This window comes from Xiphophorus hellerii, chromosome 3, assembly GCF_003331165.1.
Source record: "Xiphophorus hellerii strain 12219 chromosome 3, Xiphophorus_hellerii-4.1, whole genome shotgun sequence".
Lineage (NCBI taxonomy): Eukaryota > Metazoa > Chordata > Actinopteri > Cyprinodontiformes > Poeciliidae > Xiphophorus > Xiphophorus hellerii.
The window spans coordinates 2,838,973-2,856,084 of NC_045674.1; the positions used below are offsets into that span (position 1 = coordinate 2,838,973).

General features: G+C 35.6%; 1 protein-coding gene across 12 annotated transcripts in view; it reads right to left on the reverse strand.

The window, feature by feature from the left end:
- The window catches only part of syngap1b (synaptic Ras GTPase activating protein 1b), a 182,404-nt gene that overhangs the window by 64,108 nt on the left and 101,184 nt on the right, over positions 1–17,112 (reverse strand). Inside the window, exon 1 of one of the 12 annotated variants that reach the window (XM_032559171.1) lies at positions 3,174–3,258. The exons of the other annotated variants lie outside the window; for them this stretch is intronic. Within the exon in view, the coding sequence (XP_032415062.1) occupies positions 3,174–3,192 (19 nt within the window). The 5' untranslated portion in view covers positions 3,193–3,258. Of the gene's footprint in view, positions 1–3,173; positions 3,259–17,112 lie in introns of those variants that run through there. 12 annotated transcript variants of the gene reach the window in all.

Sequence of the window (17,112 nt, forward strand, 5' to 3'; positions counted from 1 at the left end):
CTTCTGGTTCTGCTCTGCATCCCCAGAACCAGAACCAAACGAGGAGAAGCAGCTTTCAGCATCTATGCACCACAAATTTGGAACAAACTTCCAGAAAACTGTAAGACAGCTGAAACACTGACTTCTTTTAAATCTCGACTAAAAACCCACCTGTTTAGGATTGTATTTGAAATGTAAACAAATACAAATTTATAATGCTGTGTTTTGATTGTTGATTCTATCTTGCATTGTTTCTGTGTTTGTAATGACGTAAAGCACTTTGAAATGCCTTGCTGTTGAAATGTGCTATACAAATAAAATTTGATTTGATTTGATGTCAAATGCAGCTATGTCCACCTGCATTTATATAATCCCTCTATGAAGACTCATTTTCAGAGAATACAGCACCAAAAGATACGTCAAGTATAAAAATCACACCACTTGCTTGTCTTGGTCAACTCAAACCTCCAAAAACTTTGTAATATCACCAGATAATAATGTAATAAAACATAATTAAATCACATTATGTAACAATCAACACAAAACACAATAAAATCCTTGATTACATTTTGAAATACTATTTGCTGCATATGTAATAATATTATTACATTTAACTCAGATTATCACAACATAACCATTAGCATGTTTTTTAGAAATGATAATGTAATATCATTTAGTAATGCATTATTAGTAATGCGCTACTAATAATGTAGTGCATTATGTCATAAACCATCACAAATTTTTGTGTTCATCTTAATAATTATACTTCTAATAAACTGCAAAAAATACAAAATCTTGTCAAGTACTTTTGTTCTACTTTCTAGTGAAAATACCTTTATACACCTGAAAAGAGACAACATGAATTTATAAGTAACTTTTCAGCAAGATTTAAAATATTGTTTTAAGTCGACAAATACTTAATATTGATGAAAAAGTACTGATTCCACTGGCAGGTAATTTTACTAATAACAAGACATATTTCCCATTTTATAAGTAAAAAGGACAAACGAAACTGTTCCACCTCCGAGCAACGCAAGAAATACAACAGGGACAATGTTTGCATTCAGGGTTAATAAAACTTTAGTCTTAGATCCTTCATTCTCTGTATGCAAGCTCAAACTCCAGCCTCTCTTGTGAGTAAAAATAAGCCTCAAAATTTGATTCTGGTATTCTGATATCTCATTTTTGGACATGCAAAACCAAAGTGACTGTTAGTTTTTCACTGAAAGAAAACAGCATGGAAAGAGTTTCTGACATAAATAATAAATGACTAAGCTGACCGTCGACAATGTTGGAGTCTCAAATTCACAGCTGCTATATTTTTACCTCACTTGAGTGTTTTGACTGTGCTGGAAAGTATCCACAAATTATATGTTTATCACCAGCATGGGTTTTCTGTTGAAGCATAAAAGGAAGTTAGTTGAACGGACCTTTTTTTTTTACCTGATTTCTACAATCTATGTGGGATCACAGAGTGAGGGGCGGGCTACACACTGGACAAGTCACCATTTTATTGCAAGAGAAAAACAGGACAAGCTGTCATGTAGTACCTGGAGAGAAAAAGGTTGGAGTTCAAACCCAGAACCTTCTTTCTGCAAGGCAGCACCACCACTACATTTCCATTACACACATTTTATAAATAAATATGAGGTTGTTACAATCATTTAAGATAGGATTAGAGCACATTTGAGTTAGTTTCAGTGTTTTCATGCCTCAAAGTACATTCAGTGCAATTATGTAGATTCATCTTTTTTTTCCTTTCTCTTGATTCACTTTGAAGATTTTACTTTCCATTTTTGAAACTCAAACTTGCAGCATACATTTTCACAGCATGGACAACTTTATCTAGCATAATTTGAATGGAAGCAGACATCAGAAAATGGCATAGCAAAACATGGAATAAGTTAATATTCAGAGGTTTGATTTGCTTAAAATTACGATTGCAGTTTCCTGGCCGATCACTGACCTTTAAAAATCCTGACCTGCTGATTCTGACCGATACTGTTTTTTCTGTCTGAAACGTCGCTAAAAGTCATCAAGTTGGCAACAGTGGGTCCTTATTAACCCATGAACTTATGAGCTGAAATAAGACAAAAATGCAAGTTACTTGTCAAAAACAAAGAACAATTGTTTACTTTGTGGAAACATATTGGTTTTAGCTAATTTCTCCTGAGGGAATGTTTATATTGACAGTATATAGTCATCGTTTAGTTATGTAATAATCTCTTTTAGAATGGACAGATGTGTTTGTTGCCACTGGCATAATCATGATCCAATAATAGTCTATAAGATCTGTTTACCATTTTTTAATAATGTTCTAAAGTAGTCATATTGTGAGCATAACACAAAATAAGACAGACTGCTGAGAATGTCTTCAGCTTTGCAAATGTGGTCAAATGTGAACAATAAAGGAAAATCCAGTCATTATGATTCACTGACTGGAAGCCATCTGCTAGTTTGCACTGGATAATGGAAATGTTAATGTTCATCATTTGAAAGCAGAAATATCTTTTTGCAAATTTCCATGTAAATTTGTCCAACAGCTGTTAGAAAAAATCAAATAAACTGACAAATTCCCAGCCTGCTAAAAAAAAAGTGTCCCAAAATGATTGTAGCGTTTGCCGGAGCATCTTAAATATGAACAGTTATGAAAAGCAACCAGCGTGTCGCGGCACATTCCCCCACATATGAACAAACCGCTGTCTTGTCTAATAAACACACGGTGGCATGCTATCAGCCCCGGTTGAATAATCATTTCCAGTCTCCTGAATCCAACAGGAAAGAATCAAAGCCCGCTTCATGTCTCCACATCTGCAGGTTTTTGCCGTTTTTATCCCAAAGATCAATCCTACACACAGGTTGGTTACATTTGTTTGTTCCTATTCTTACATTTCAGACTCTAGATCTGACTTCTCGTCTAAATCACACCATCCATCTCATTGCTCTGTTGCTCTCTCTGCTTTTCCGTCATGATGTTCAAACACACACCTCCTCTCTCCCACGCAGGTATTTTACATAATTCAAACAGTGCATTCATCCTTCTACCTCTCCTCAGCCCTTGATCTCTCTCTCCTAATCGGACTCTCTTCCCCAACAATTTCTTTCCCTTTTTCTGCCCTCTTCTTGTTTTCATCTGGTTCCCTCCCGCTCAGATATGTTCGGACTGAAGAGCCCTCCATTTTCTCCATGCTTACCTTTATCTGTAGTCCTCATTTATCCTCTCGGCCCTCTCCCTTCTCTGCCTTTCATTTACCTGTCCAAATGGCAATCTTTTCACTGAGAGCCTGCTGGTCTCTCTCTGTCTGCAGTTCTAACATTTTCTGCAACCCACGCAAACACGGGAAAAAAAAAAATCTACCATGACAGAGTTTGCAGTAACTGTGCCAATGCCTCTTTATCCAAGTTCAGAGCCCAGCAGTAAATTGCCACCTGTATGTCGAATAACTGGTAAGTGAAGGAAAATTCTGTAAAATACACATTACATATAAATACATCAGATATAAAGCGGGTCTTTACATTAAAATACGATCAATAATCTTGACTTTATTCTTTAAAAATGTGCAACAAATGATGACAAGCACTTTGTTTTGCTCTCCCACACCTCAAGTGGAAATGCAGAATACAAGAAACATCCTTTAAAAGTACAATATTTCAGGAGAAAGTTTCTGCTGTCATATTGCTGGAGGTTCCAATGAAATACATAACTACTCTTACAATTTGTACTAAATGAGTTATATCTCAAGGAAAGAGCTTCTCAATTACATTTTGCAACAAATCTCTCTCTTTAGACATCCAAAAACATTTGTATCATTTTCAAGGTGGCTAAAAGAAAAACTGATATCGGATAGTTTTCAAAGCATCTGCAGTCTGAACGAGTTTCAACCGAGTTTTACATTTGACATTATTGTCCACAAGAAAAAGCCAAACAGTAAATCTGGATGTAAACAATGGCTGTAAATTATAATTATGAAACTATGAAAGAAGTCTGTGCCAGTGAATCGCATCACATCTCCATCCCACCACTCTTGGTTCTGACTACGAATCCAAACAAACTTCTCTTGACCAAAAAAAGGTGGTTATTGCAAATAAAAAAAAAGAAAAAGAAAACAGAAGCTTAATTTCTTTATTTGGATACTCAATTGTAGCAACTATCAGTAGTGCTGTTAAAATTACACTAACAACAAAATTATTTATAATATTTATTTATGGGTATTTCAATTTTCTTTCCACAAAGTAAAATGGGTTTTAGAAAACAAGACAGCTAAGGCAGAGACATAGTCTTGGTAAGAGTGCAAGCCCCAGTGGATTTAACCAAAGTAAGATCATGCGGAGCTAAAAAAAAAAAACCCTGGCAAATTACCCTAAAATTGTGTTTGCACACTAAATGTTAAATCTAATCACAGTATAGTTAAAAAATCCCAACAAGTAAATAGTATAGCACAGCTTGTTTGAAGGAGGCTGAAGGCAAAACTTTCTTCTCTTTAAAATCAACACAGCAAAGGGTCGTAAAGTTCCATCTGGGAAAACCACAAACCTTCTGGATTGATGTCCTCAGGACAGAAGATCAAAGTACAGATGTCTGGCCATAATGCACAGTGGCATGTTTGCTGAAGACCAAAATTAGCATATCAACACCTCACCCAAACTGTCAAGCACGGTGATGGAGGGATGATGAGTTGGGCTAATTTTACAGCCAGGTGACCTTGGCACCTTGCAGCCCCTGAATAAATCTGTAACTTCTCTCTATGCTGAAGTATTTTAGAGTTAAATGCAATTCTGAAGTTTGGCCCAAACTGAATCAACAGCAAGCCTATGATCCTAAACAGAGAAGGAAGTGCTCTGTTATGAAGTTTCAAATGATATACTTCCAGAAACTAATTTCATACAGGTAGGACAAAAAAGGGGGAAAGTCTGCCCTCAAATGTTTTTTTCAGATGTTGCAACTTTGCAACAATTTTTTACCGGGACCAAAACTTTATTGAACATCAAGCCAAACAGTGATGGCATCAGCACTGGAGAAAATTACTGCATCTATCTTTCACTTAAGGTTGTGTTGCCTGCATGTACTAAAGGAATAATTTTGTAACATTATTTTGTGCTAGATATAGCCCACTAATGTGTTATTTGACTGTAAAATTAATCTTTTTGTTATGCAAATTACTCGCGATTTGGTTGTTCAAGATGGTGTCAGTAGTGCATGTTCATACAAATAGATGTACTTACGATGTTATTCAGCAGAAATTCAGTATAAAAGTGTTCTGTATTTAGATTATATTGTTTGTCCTGTTTTCAGTTTCACCCTTTTGAATGTCATTAAACCTGCTGACAACGTTCTTCGGTCTCCAGAGTTGTTATATAAAAAGTTGTTGGACATCAGACATGCACCAATAACAGGACACAAAGACTAAAAACAGGAAAATAATGACGTGCTTGCAACGGCCTAGTCAAAGTCAAGGACACAAGCTGATTATAAAGCCGTGGTAAAACCTTTATAAAAGTTTTTTAAAAGCAAATACACATTTTATTTTTAAAGAGCGTGAATGACACATGGTAAGGATTCATTTGAACTTTCTCTATAGTTGCCCTGCAGTAATAATCAGAGTCTGCTACTTTACTGGAAGTGTTAATAAATACCAGCAGCATGTACACATCATAACTAATATCAATTAAAAACCCCACAAAGAAGCACTATGAGAAACATATGGTTCTCACATCTTAGTGTAATAAGGTGAATAACACACTGTGAAAATGTTGCACCCCCCATCCCAAATAAACCACAGTTTGAACCATTTCTGTGGGTTCATCTTCAGAAAGTGAGATCATAAAAACAAGAAGTGTGCTATCCTAACCCTGAGGGTAATTATAAAAGAACATCAGTGAGCTTGTGTCTTATTACATCCTCCAGTGAAGGGTTTTATTGGGGCTGAAATGTTTGTTTGCTTTTAGTCCTGCTGGTTGTCATTGTTCTCCGTTACCATCTGCACAAACTTCCACCCAATTCCAGGATTAAATGTTGTTTCCCCCTACATCACAGCTGAGAGACACAACAAGTCATGCTAACGCTTTCTTTTTGTAGCATATAAAACACAGAAAAATGGCTTACAGAAGTGTAATCTTACCAATCATTTCCTAAACATCCCCATTAAAGGTAATTAAAGCAAAAATAAACAAAGGTTCTCTGATGGCTTGAGGTTGTATGACAGCTGGGACTTGGAGTAAAACTTCCGTAATGACAGCATTGATGTAAAAAAGTATGATAAGATTAGATAACAGCAAGTGTGGCCTTCAATGCAACACGCATGAACATTTCAGCAACACAAAATTAAAAAGTTTGGTTTTTTGCCTCTTCACGCTCTGGAATCATCCCAGAAAATGGAGCTACTCAGCCTATTTCTGAGGCTAAACTCTTCTCATTAACCAGGATATTGTTCTTTCAGTTTTTATTGCATGGCTATGATGAGGACTGAAATGTAATTAATAAGGAAATCTAAAGCTTTGTCTTTCAGCTCAGTTTCTCCTTGACCATTTAGTTTATCATAACTTTAGGAGCACTCTCATTACAGCAGACAAAGCTTTTTCTCTGTCTCCAGCTCAATCAGACTGATGGCATCACATTTGACACCAGAATGTTTTGGTAAATAGATTATTACGACTTTCATTATTTCATATATTCACACTTTTCATTATAGCCACAGCATTTGCTTAGATCAATCTCTGCACAACTTATTACTGAGGGAACGACCTCATTTGGGATCTAACAAATGAGACGATCATATCAATTATCACAATTGTTGCCGTTCTATATTTTTACTATTATTCTATAAAACAAAGGGTGGTGCTGCAATAATTACAGCAGCTGCAGAGTAAAAAAATGATTAAAAAGTAGTTTTAATGATACCAAAATAATCTGAACTAAAAATAGGTTACAGCAAATGTCATAAGCAGAAACAAACAAATGCCCAAGACAGATCAATTAATTTCACATTTTTATGGGAAACATTGTTACGGTACTCTAATTTTCAAAAATGATCTCTAGCCAACAAATCTCCACAATGACCACTATTTCTAGGTCACGAACTGCCTTACTAAACATTGAGTTTAGCACCAAATGCAGCTGTGAGCTTCAGTGAGACTGAACCAGAAACTCAACATTTCATTTCTATCACCACAGGCTGAGCAGTGTTGACATTTTGTTCGGATATAACCTTAAGACCTGTTATTTTCCACTAAAACATTTTCATGGTTTGGCAGAGAAAGAGACAACTCTGAATGGGAAACAATAATCTGTCTGTTAAGGATGTAAGTCGCCACACAAGGCAGACTGAAGTTGACCAACACTGAACTTTACAAATCAATACCACAATTAAAAGTTGTCCTGCCAAAGCAAACAAACAAAAAAACAAAGAGGATCTCTGTCACTCTGCTGAAATCTGCACTGGACCAAATAGCAATAAGGTCTGCAGCGCTCTCTGTGCCTAACAGATTTCATTCACCTGAAACAAAAATAAGCTATGTCATATGCAGAAACAAACAATTAGGCATTGGCTTTGATGCTCAATGCTAGCATCAAGGCTAATGGTGAAAAAACTGCTACTCCAGCTGCCTGCAGCATTCAAAAGGTCCAAAGTGGTGCACAGCATATTGGATGGGACAACACACTAGTTTTGTCATGAAGCTCCCATCTGAACAGAATAGATTTCCCAACAGCTGTCCTTTTATGGTGCATTCAAGTACATCTCGGACACTGGACCATCTAAATGTTGAAATAATTCCAAAGTAAATTATTATTTTAATTCCCACATGTCTGCAAAGATTTCCTAAACAACATTGAGCACATTCAACTGGTTTTATTATCCGTCCGTCCATCCATCTGCTATACCCACTTATCCTTTATCAAATTAAATAAAACAAACCAAAGCTTTTCTGTAGTGTCTACTTGTTATTTGCTTCTCTTGATTATAAGTTCTATAAACATGTAAACACATGGTTTGTTTTGCTTATAAGGTGTGAAAACTACATTGATACAAAAAGAGGCTTCTTGCTTACGAGTGCGTTTTCAGGTGCAAATCTTCTGTGGCAGCTTTGTGGATTAGACAAAGTAATCAATGTTTTGTACTTGTTTTGTTTGTACAAAAGATGTGCAAACCTTCAGTGAAGCAAGGCTTTTTAGTGTGTTTGCTGAGTGTTTTTTAGTCCTTTTTGCACCTCATTAAGAACTTTAAAATAACCTCTTCTCACATATAGGACTCCCTTACGTCGGTAATATCAGTTTTTTGTAATTATTTTGCATATAACGGCAGAAAAGACAGTGCTCCTCTATAATTCAGACAAACTGTCCACATATTGTATGAATCCATGCAGGCATTTTAAATTGAAATAAAAATTTACAATTCAGGGTGAATACGGACATCAATTCACTTTTATGGAGTTGATACAGTCTAAGTACCCCATTCTATATGCAGAGAGAGGAGAACAGTAGGTGGCATCTTGTGCGAAAACTCATTCAGGCTCAGTATAAAAATCATCTGCTCTGTAGTCTTTTTCCAAAGCCTCCTGATAGATTTTAGATGGATGAGGTCAGCAGAGGATGCTAGCCTGAGACAAAATTCAAACCAAAGCATGCATGCTAGGCTTTGTCTTTTCAGCCTCATCCAATAAATAAATTCACGCGTTGATTTAATCAAAGCCATTAGGCTTTATTTTTAAAAAGACATTGACAGCAGAATAATAATGATGATAAAAAACTCTGAATAGACTCATTGGAATCTATTTTTCACTCACTCTCTTTTTGATCCTTACTCTGGATCTGTATTCTGTTGCCATGGAAACATTTTTTTTTCCCTTTTTCCTGAAGCACCTTGCATTTTATTTTCAGACGCACAGTATGTCCAAAACATAAAATCGCTTGAAACATTAAGGGCCTTTAGAAACTACAGCAGCAGAAAAACATACATAAATGAATAGATTCAGCTGAACAGTGAGATCTGATTGAGGGCTATCTGCTAAATAATCAATAAATCCTTTGATCTCTTCAGTCAGTGGTAATGACACTCAGATGATGAGGATGCATGAGGAGAATTACGTTCATTTTCTTGTTGGGCCTAATTTTAAAACTCTTACATAAGTAGCGTTTATAGATGATGTAAAGGCTTGAAAGGCAGAGCAGAAAAAATGCAGGCGGAGGCATCATCATGTCATGGGGGGTTGTGATTCTGCCTGACTGGGGTCATGTGGAATAGACCTGCCTGCCTCTTTGATTTAGCCGCTCAATAAATCACCCATGCACCGGAACAGTGTCGTTTAAGTCGCTTGTTCATGTTTTTTGAAATCACAATCCCAAAACATTCCACTTGTTTTTGAGAGAAGGCCAAGTTTAGGAATTTAGATCTTGATAAATAAACAACAACAAAGCTCTTTTGTTATGGCTATAAACCTTGAATTAAGTTTTTAAGCAGACACAATAAACGTCACCCTGAAAAGCTGAAAACAACCAATTACTTCATCTGGATTTGGAATGACTGATTATGTTTCGATAATACTTCAAACTATTGTATTTTTTTGACAATTAATTGCCCTTAGTTTCACAAAGTAAAGATCTTGATTAGAAATTATCTTCATCCTTCCCAAAATGTACAGGTAGAATTCAATAAAAATAAATATCTTTTAGAATAATGAAAATCATTTCACACAGACATATTTTTCAATTCCTTCAAGTCAGTATAAAACTGATTTTTAATACAGAAATGTAACCTTACTGAAGAATATAAACATTTTCAGTGTAGTTTATGTGCTCTATACGTGGTTATGGTTCCTTTTGCTTGCATAACTGCATCACTACAGCATAGTATGGATAAATATGGCATTCCAGGAGTTTAATCACATACAACTAATAGACTTATTTGCTGGGCTGCTACAATATATGATAAATAAGGTTTTTTCTTCCTGCAACCTTTCCAAAAAACCTATAATTGTTCAGTCCTTTTCCAGTTGTCCTTTCTTGAACTTTAACATTTATCATGCAAACTTTGTTCTTTAGAGGATGAGATGAATCTCTTGTTTTTTTGTTGGTTTACTTTTTTTTGCCTAAGGATGAATTTGCTTGGACATAAATTCCATGGAAATTTGGAAAATCTTTCAAACAAACCATAGTAAAGTGAGGTTTGTACAATCTCAACATTTATTCTTAACTTATATATATATATATATATATATATATATATAAAATCTGACCTCTGAAACTTGCTTTCAATTCAAGCCCTGTTCTATAAAAATGCAATATTGCTTATTGTAAACTGTTTTTGATGGAAAAATCTGAGAAATATGTTGGACAGGATGCTCACAGCTGAGCTTACCAGTTTCCCAGCTGCAGAAAAGGCACAGACTGTTCACATTAATGGAGTTACTACACAAAGCATAGCAAAGAAACTTAGTTCATTGAAGAGCATGAGGTGAAAGCAGGATGTGGTGCTATTCAACTTAATGACTAGTGCCCCTGGGTCAGCTAGTTCTTGAGTTTTTAAAGCCAATTTTCTCTGAATCAACGTTTCTCTGTCTGAGACTGATTGCACTAAGAATAGCCCCATTTCTCTCTAATTTACCTTGTAAATTAGACAGGCTTAATTTGACATCTTGAAGGCCGTTCATATGTTCCTGGTCCTGTATTATAATTACCACCCATAGCCCACTAATGCAGCAGTTTCCACTGCTAAGCGAATGTTACTAAATTACGGGTGGTGTCAAACGCTAAGAACATTGTTTGAAATCCGTTCCCTTACTTATAAACATCATAATTTCAGGAACAATGTCAAAAAAAATTTTCTTTACAAACTAATCAGGGATATAATAATAGTGCACTTTATCTTGGCCAATGGAGAGCATTCAAGAGTGGAGTTGTTGCATGTTCTGTTTTTTTCTTGAAGCAGAATCTTTTAGCAGATGGCAGGAGATTAAATGGCCCCTGGAAAGGACAGGAGGGATTTCTCATAATAAAGACATCATTCTTCTTCTTCTTCTTCTTTTAAATGATCTCCTGCGTTAAGAGTGAGAACCGATGACATTGTCAATCATCCTCAAATCCCATTGCAGATTTACAGGGTGAAAATGTACATTTTGCTTCATCAAAAATAAAAATAAATAAAACTAATAAAAAACAAGCATTTTCCTGTTAAAAATGTGCTATTATGTAAGCAATGAAAAGATCCAAGATGAGTGTTATCTTCCTCCACCATTGTGGCTTTACTGTGGTTTGTTAGAATAGAATAGAATAGAATAGAATAGAATAGAATAGAATAGAATAGAATAGAATAGAAACACTCTTTATTGTCCCATACTAGGGAAATGCAGGTATAACAGTTACGAAATGATGAAACATCGAGGCATATAGATTTAAACAAAGACAAAAAAAATAAAAATATCAAAAAACAAATGAACAGAATTACAAATAACATAATGTACAAAAAAGGCAAAATTGTAACAATTTGCTTCATATTTTGTTTGGTTAATGTGTATAACTTTAAACTGTTTTAAAGTCAGTTGAATAAATTGTCAATTTTAAAACAGAAGTTCATTTTTCTTATCTTGTCTCATTCTATGCTGATGACAGACTGACATATATATATATGAAAGGCAGATCTAAGAAGAATATTTCTAAATTTCAACATCAACCTGGCAAAAGAAATAATGAAAAGTATTGATAATATTCAAACCAAGACAATCACAAACAGCACAAAGCAAAAATGTAACAAAAGAAAAGGAGGGACATAAGGTTTCACCCATCTCATATAGTTAAGACACAGTTATCCGTAACACTGACCAAATGTATGCACATTTTGATTTTGAGGAATTCAAAATTTACTTAAAGAATTTGAAAAATTGTTCTCACAAGGTTTTCTGATATGTAGAAAATAGAAATAAGTTTGGTAATTCTAACTAAGAAAAAATAAGAGAAGTTTGGTCTGACAACTTCAGACAATGAGAAGTGTGTATGTGTCTTATTACTCAGTGTATGTAAATATCTGGTTTCCACTGTAAATAAGCCACTGTAAGGTTTACTGTTCTTATTTCAACTGGATATTCAATTAAATTGCTTTATGAAGCAGTTTGAAAATAATGAGATTAACCAACATGCTGCAAGGAAAGGATAGTAAAATATTACAATACCAGAAAAGTTATAAGTTCTTTCAATGTATTCAAACGTAAAGGCATATTATAATGACACACACATTAGATTTTGAACTTGAAAATTTCCCCGTTTTAGTGAAACTGCTTTTATGCCCTTCGTTTTTCACTGCATCATTTCTACATCAAAACTCAGGAAAATGTGTCAAATCCTACTTTGTCTTTCTGTCATTATTGAAGGAGTTATGATTTTCTCTTAAACCCTCAGAGTGTGCAAAGCGCTCAACTCCAACTCGGTGCGCTACTTTAAGCTGTATTATAAAATTAATATGTTAATAAATATTTTATTTTTCTAAATTTTTCCTCAAAACTGCAATAGTGTAGAGTAACAATTTTTTGCATTTACAACATTGTGCCTTTCACAATTCAATTTTTTTTTAAATAAAATTTTGTTTTTCCACAGAATCTTTTTGTTTTTTAAAAAAAGTTGATGCTTTGTTTGGCAGTCTAATGTAACTAAGCAGCTCCTCCATCTCTGCTCCACAAAAAAGTAAGAGGCGGGAGTCACTATAGCAACCAGTGTGTTAGCAGGTTCTTCTGTTGTATTAGAATTTAAGCTAAGCTATTCCGTTGAAATGGGGTGTTTCTAATTTTCTAGTCATGCACAAGAAAACTGCTCCTTGAAAATAAGTCAGATTTGATCTTTTCATTAATCTCAACTTAAACATCCATAACAATTCAATTTAATGCTAGAAACTAGACCTAAACAGGATTATCAGCCGCCAGAGAAAGGCAACAAAAGCTTGCATGTCAAACACAAAATAGACACATTTGTTTTCATATGGCAGCAAGCCGCTCCAGCATTCAAACACTGTATGTACAGCCATGTGCAAGGAAACATGAGAGATGCTGTTCTTGTTCATTGTGAATGTAAATCTGATGTCAGGCTGAGCGCTGAAGAGGGAATGTGTGGGTGGCAATCGCTTCCAGCTCAGACCTACTGAGAGAAGTGCAAGAGAGACAGAGTTAAAAGAGTGGGAGGGAGGGAGGGATGTAGACACACATGAGTAAGAGGTTGGTTTAAAAAAAAAAAAGGAAGAAATTGTGCGTGCGTGGGGGCGGACGTGGTGGTGCTAAGTGCTCGTGTAGGAGTAGAAGAGACAGTGCAAGAGCAGGACTATATGGAACGAAGACAGGATGACAGCTGAATAGAGGAAAAAAAGGAGAGGCAGAGAAAAGGAGGAAGTGCATCTGGGGGAGTGGTAACAAGAGGTAGGAGCTGGGAGTCGGACTGACAAAGGGGGAGTTGGATGGAGACAGCACAAGAGCCAGAGATGGAGGATGGAGAGGGAGTGGGTGTCTTAATAGCGCTGAAATGCTCAGGGCTTTTTGTATGTTTGCCTTTGTTATGATGGAAAGCTGTTTGGCTCTGTTTGCTTTTGATACATGAACTCTGACTACAAATGCAAGGCAGTCACTGCTGTGTTTTTACACATAGAGCAATACACAGTGAAATCAATCATACACTGACAGATAAATTATATTATTATGGGACAGGAAGGGGAAATAAAGGTGGGCTATGAATTACTTTATAAAGGAAGAGTAAAAAATAATGAATGAATCTGAAGTCACCTGAAAACAAAAGCTGAATTAAACTTTGTAGACATCTAAAGTAAAGGAATGGACTACATTTTCAGAGCCAGAATGTGAAGAAAAAATGGAAGAAAACACCATATTAATGTTTTAAAAATTAGCTTGGATTGATTAAATATGCTGTAATGGTATTCAGATGCTTTCAACTTGTTCTTATTTAGTTGTATTACAAACCTAACATCTTTTATTGGGATTTTGTGAAACTGGTGCATAATTTCTAGAGTAAAAATATGAGAACTGTAGAGTACATCTAAGTACATACATTAAAAAAGCACTGCTTTTACAACTCTACCAGCTTTGCTTATGAATACATAAACACTTTTGTCCATTCTTATTTGGAAAACAGCTCATGTTCACAACAGATTGCATTTGGATGGAGAGAACTCTAACAAAATTTCTTCCAGGATTGCACTGTTTCGAACTCCACCCATCAAACCATCCTTCTGTGTTTTTTTTTTTTTTAAAGAAATATTTCAAGTCAATTCAGCAGTGATTTTCTCTGTATCGGTCGATACTAAACCTCAGATATCTATGTGAGCACCAAAAGTGGGGAAAAAAAAGTGATCGGTGCATCCCTACGTATTTCCAAGTAAAACTTGACACCTTAACACCACTTTGTTTCTTAAGTATATCACAAACTAAAGTACAAATAGCTGCAGCATGACTATAAATATTATATGTAGTTTTTAGCACCAAGATGCTAGCAGTGTCAAGATCGCTTTGCTAAGGATTTCTATTGGTTATAAAGCACATCACACTGATGCTCCTACACCAGACACAAAACACTGACAAGCAAATTGTTCCTTCTAGTTTCATGTCTAGCTAATAGATCCCTTAAAATGATGGAACCACTTCATGGAGGGTGAAGGAACAAATATTTCCATGTAAAGAACCTACATCCTACTTGGTGTCTATGGAGCAAGAATTTTAGTCCCTTGCTGTCATTTAGACATTTCAGAAAGAATTCAATTGAGGCCTCGTCCACAATCACTAGCTGGATAGTGAAAAAGAATGACTACCAATCCATCTATCTAGGAACACATCCAACAGGGAAATTACTGCCTAGCACTCCTATATAATCTATTTCAACGGCGAAGCCCAGCCATCATTCAGAGGAATCTCATTTGCTTGTAATGTTCCATATCTCATGATAACATATGAATGTTGGAGTGTAGATGCATCAGTAAATCAAGAGCTTTTTGCCTCAAGATCTTTTTCACAGTGGGAGACTTGAAAGATTCCTGCAGAACTGTGGATGAAACCGAGATCCGTGCATTTTTTTTTGGCAGCTCCATTCTGCATTCAGTTGAGAACAAGATTTCAAGATATGTTAACTTTTGAAGCTCTACCCAATAGATTCCTCTGCTCCTCTTTCCAGGCAGTGACTCACTCCCAGCCAGGAAAGAGGAGCCTGCATCTTTTTTACCAATTAGCAAACATCACCCAGTGCCTTTAAAACACTGATACAGCCCTAGATTGTGTCTTGGATTGTTTTATCAGAAAAGGACAGATGGATGCCTCACCTTGGAACATTGGACACCAAGCAGACACAACCAGTCTGCACTATTTGGCAGAAAACAATAGTTGTGTTGCCTTTTAGAGTCTGGTTTGGGATGAGAGGGCAGAGACGCGAAGTGAGAATATGTGTTGGTTAAAAAGCTACTTTTTACTCATTTATCTTTTATGTTGAATCTGACTGTTTTGGACTGGAATAAATTAATTTGTCTTACAAGGTGTATCTTGAAGGGTACTTTTCTTGTGAATGGAACAATTCAGTTGATTTTTATAGTGGCACTATATAAATTAACTAAAATCAACTTGAAGGACACATTAAGTGCTTGAATACAAGGCAAATGAAGGTTTCCTATTGTTTCTTGACCACATTTCACATCATCCAAAAGTTTTTTCCAGTTCCTAACAAGTGCTGAAAGGAGTGCTGAGCGATACTGCACTTTCAATATTTAATCAAAGAGGAAAAAAGAGCTAAAACAATGATAGAGCCTTTAAAAGTCAGTTAGACCAAACACTACATTTGACCAAAAAGGAATTATGGGGTAGTAGTTAAACGTGTGGTATTGTCAGGACTATAGTACCATTTCATATAACAAAATCAAGTAACTATATCACCTTCATTTATTATAAAATGCGGAATATATATAAAGTATAGCTTAAAAGACATCTAAACACCTTGAAATTGGCTTCCGTCTCTTTAAGAAGCTCCTACTTTCTTTGACTTGAAGCTTTCACAAAAATGCTCCTCCATCAAGCCATTCCTTAGGAGCGATGGGCTGAGAAATAGTTTGTATGACAAGCTCAGCACATGTTCGGTTCCACTAGGTGTTTAATATTTGCTGCTGCCGCTAGTCTGAAGGAGCTGAGTGTGGAAATTAATTTTTTTTCAATTTTGAAAAATAAATCTCAGAGGATCTCCTACGCCTACTGTGCAGACTTATAGATTATTAAATGCACATTAAACTTCTACAGCAATATCCTCAAAAAGGGCTACAAAACATAAGAACACTAGATATCAGTCTAGATATCACACAAGTAAGTGTGATACAGCAGCCCTGATCATCATGATTAAAAATTATGCCAAATCATTTTCTTATGAGTATAATAAGGTGGCTAAAAAATGTCAAGCAACTAAAAATTACACAAAACCAATTTGATTCACAAGACAGTGCCACTGTGTCTAATACCAATAAATTATTGTACAGCAGAGCACACTCTGGAGAGGAACAGGAAGGCTTGGCAATATTAATCTAAAACATTTTACCACTGGGTGGTGTCTCTGAAAGATAAATATAATTTTTAATGTTTTGATGTCATTCTCTCACTTCCTGCTGAAGGGTTCAGATTTCTTTCCCCAGTATTTATGAATGAAAGGTTTGTGAAGCCAAATCAGCTGCAGAGTGGAGAATAAAAGAGACAGTAATTTGATCAAAAGCAACTTCTACTTCAGTCTCAGAACTTAATCCATGTGGAAAGTCTAATTTTTATCAAATATTAAATCAGTCAAAGCAATTAAATGAAGAAGCTCCCTGAAATCATCAAGATTCACTGAGAACTGCTCTTCACCCTGAATCGGCTGCACAGTCCTAAATAACCAAACATGTCTGACTATGGAGTGTGGGAGGGAAACTCAAGCAAGCTCAAGTTCAGGATGCAAACTCTGCAGAGATATGCCATGTGCAAAACATAACATAAGCTCTAAAATTCACTGCTGATTTTACTGAAATGAAAAATAGATGTTTTTGTGTAGGGTGAACAAAAGTGAGTAATAAATTGTCAGATCATTGGATTTATGGATAGTTCCATTTTGATGCTACTTGCCTCCTTTAATAATGTGTTTTAGAGATCTGA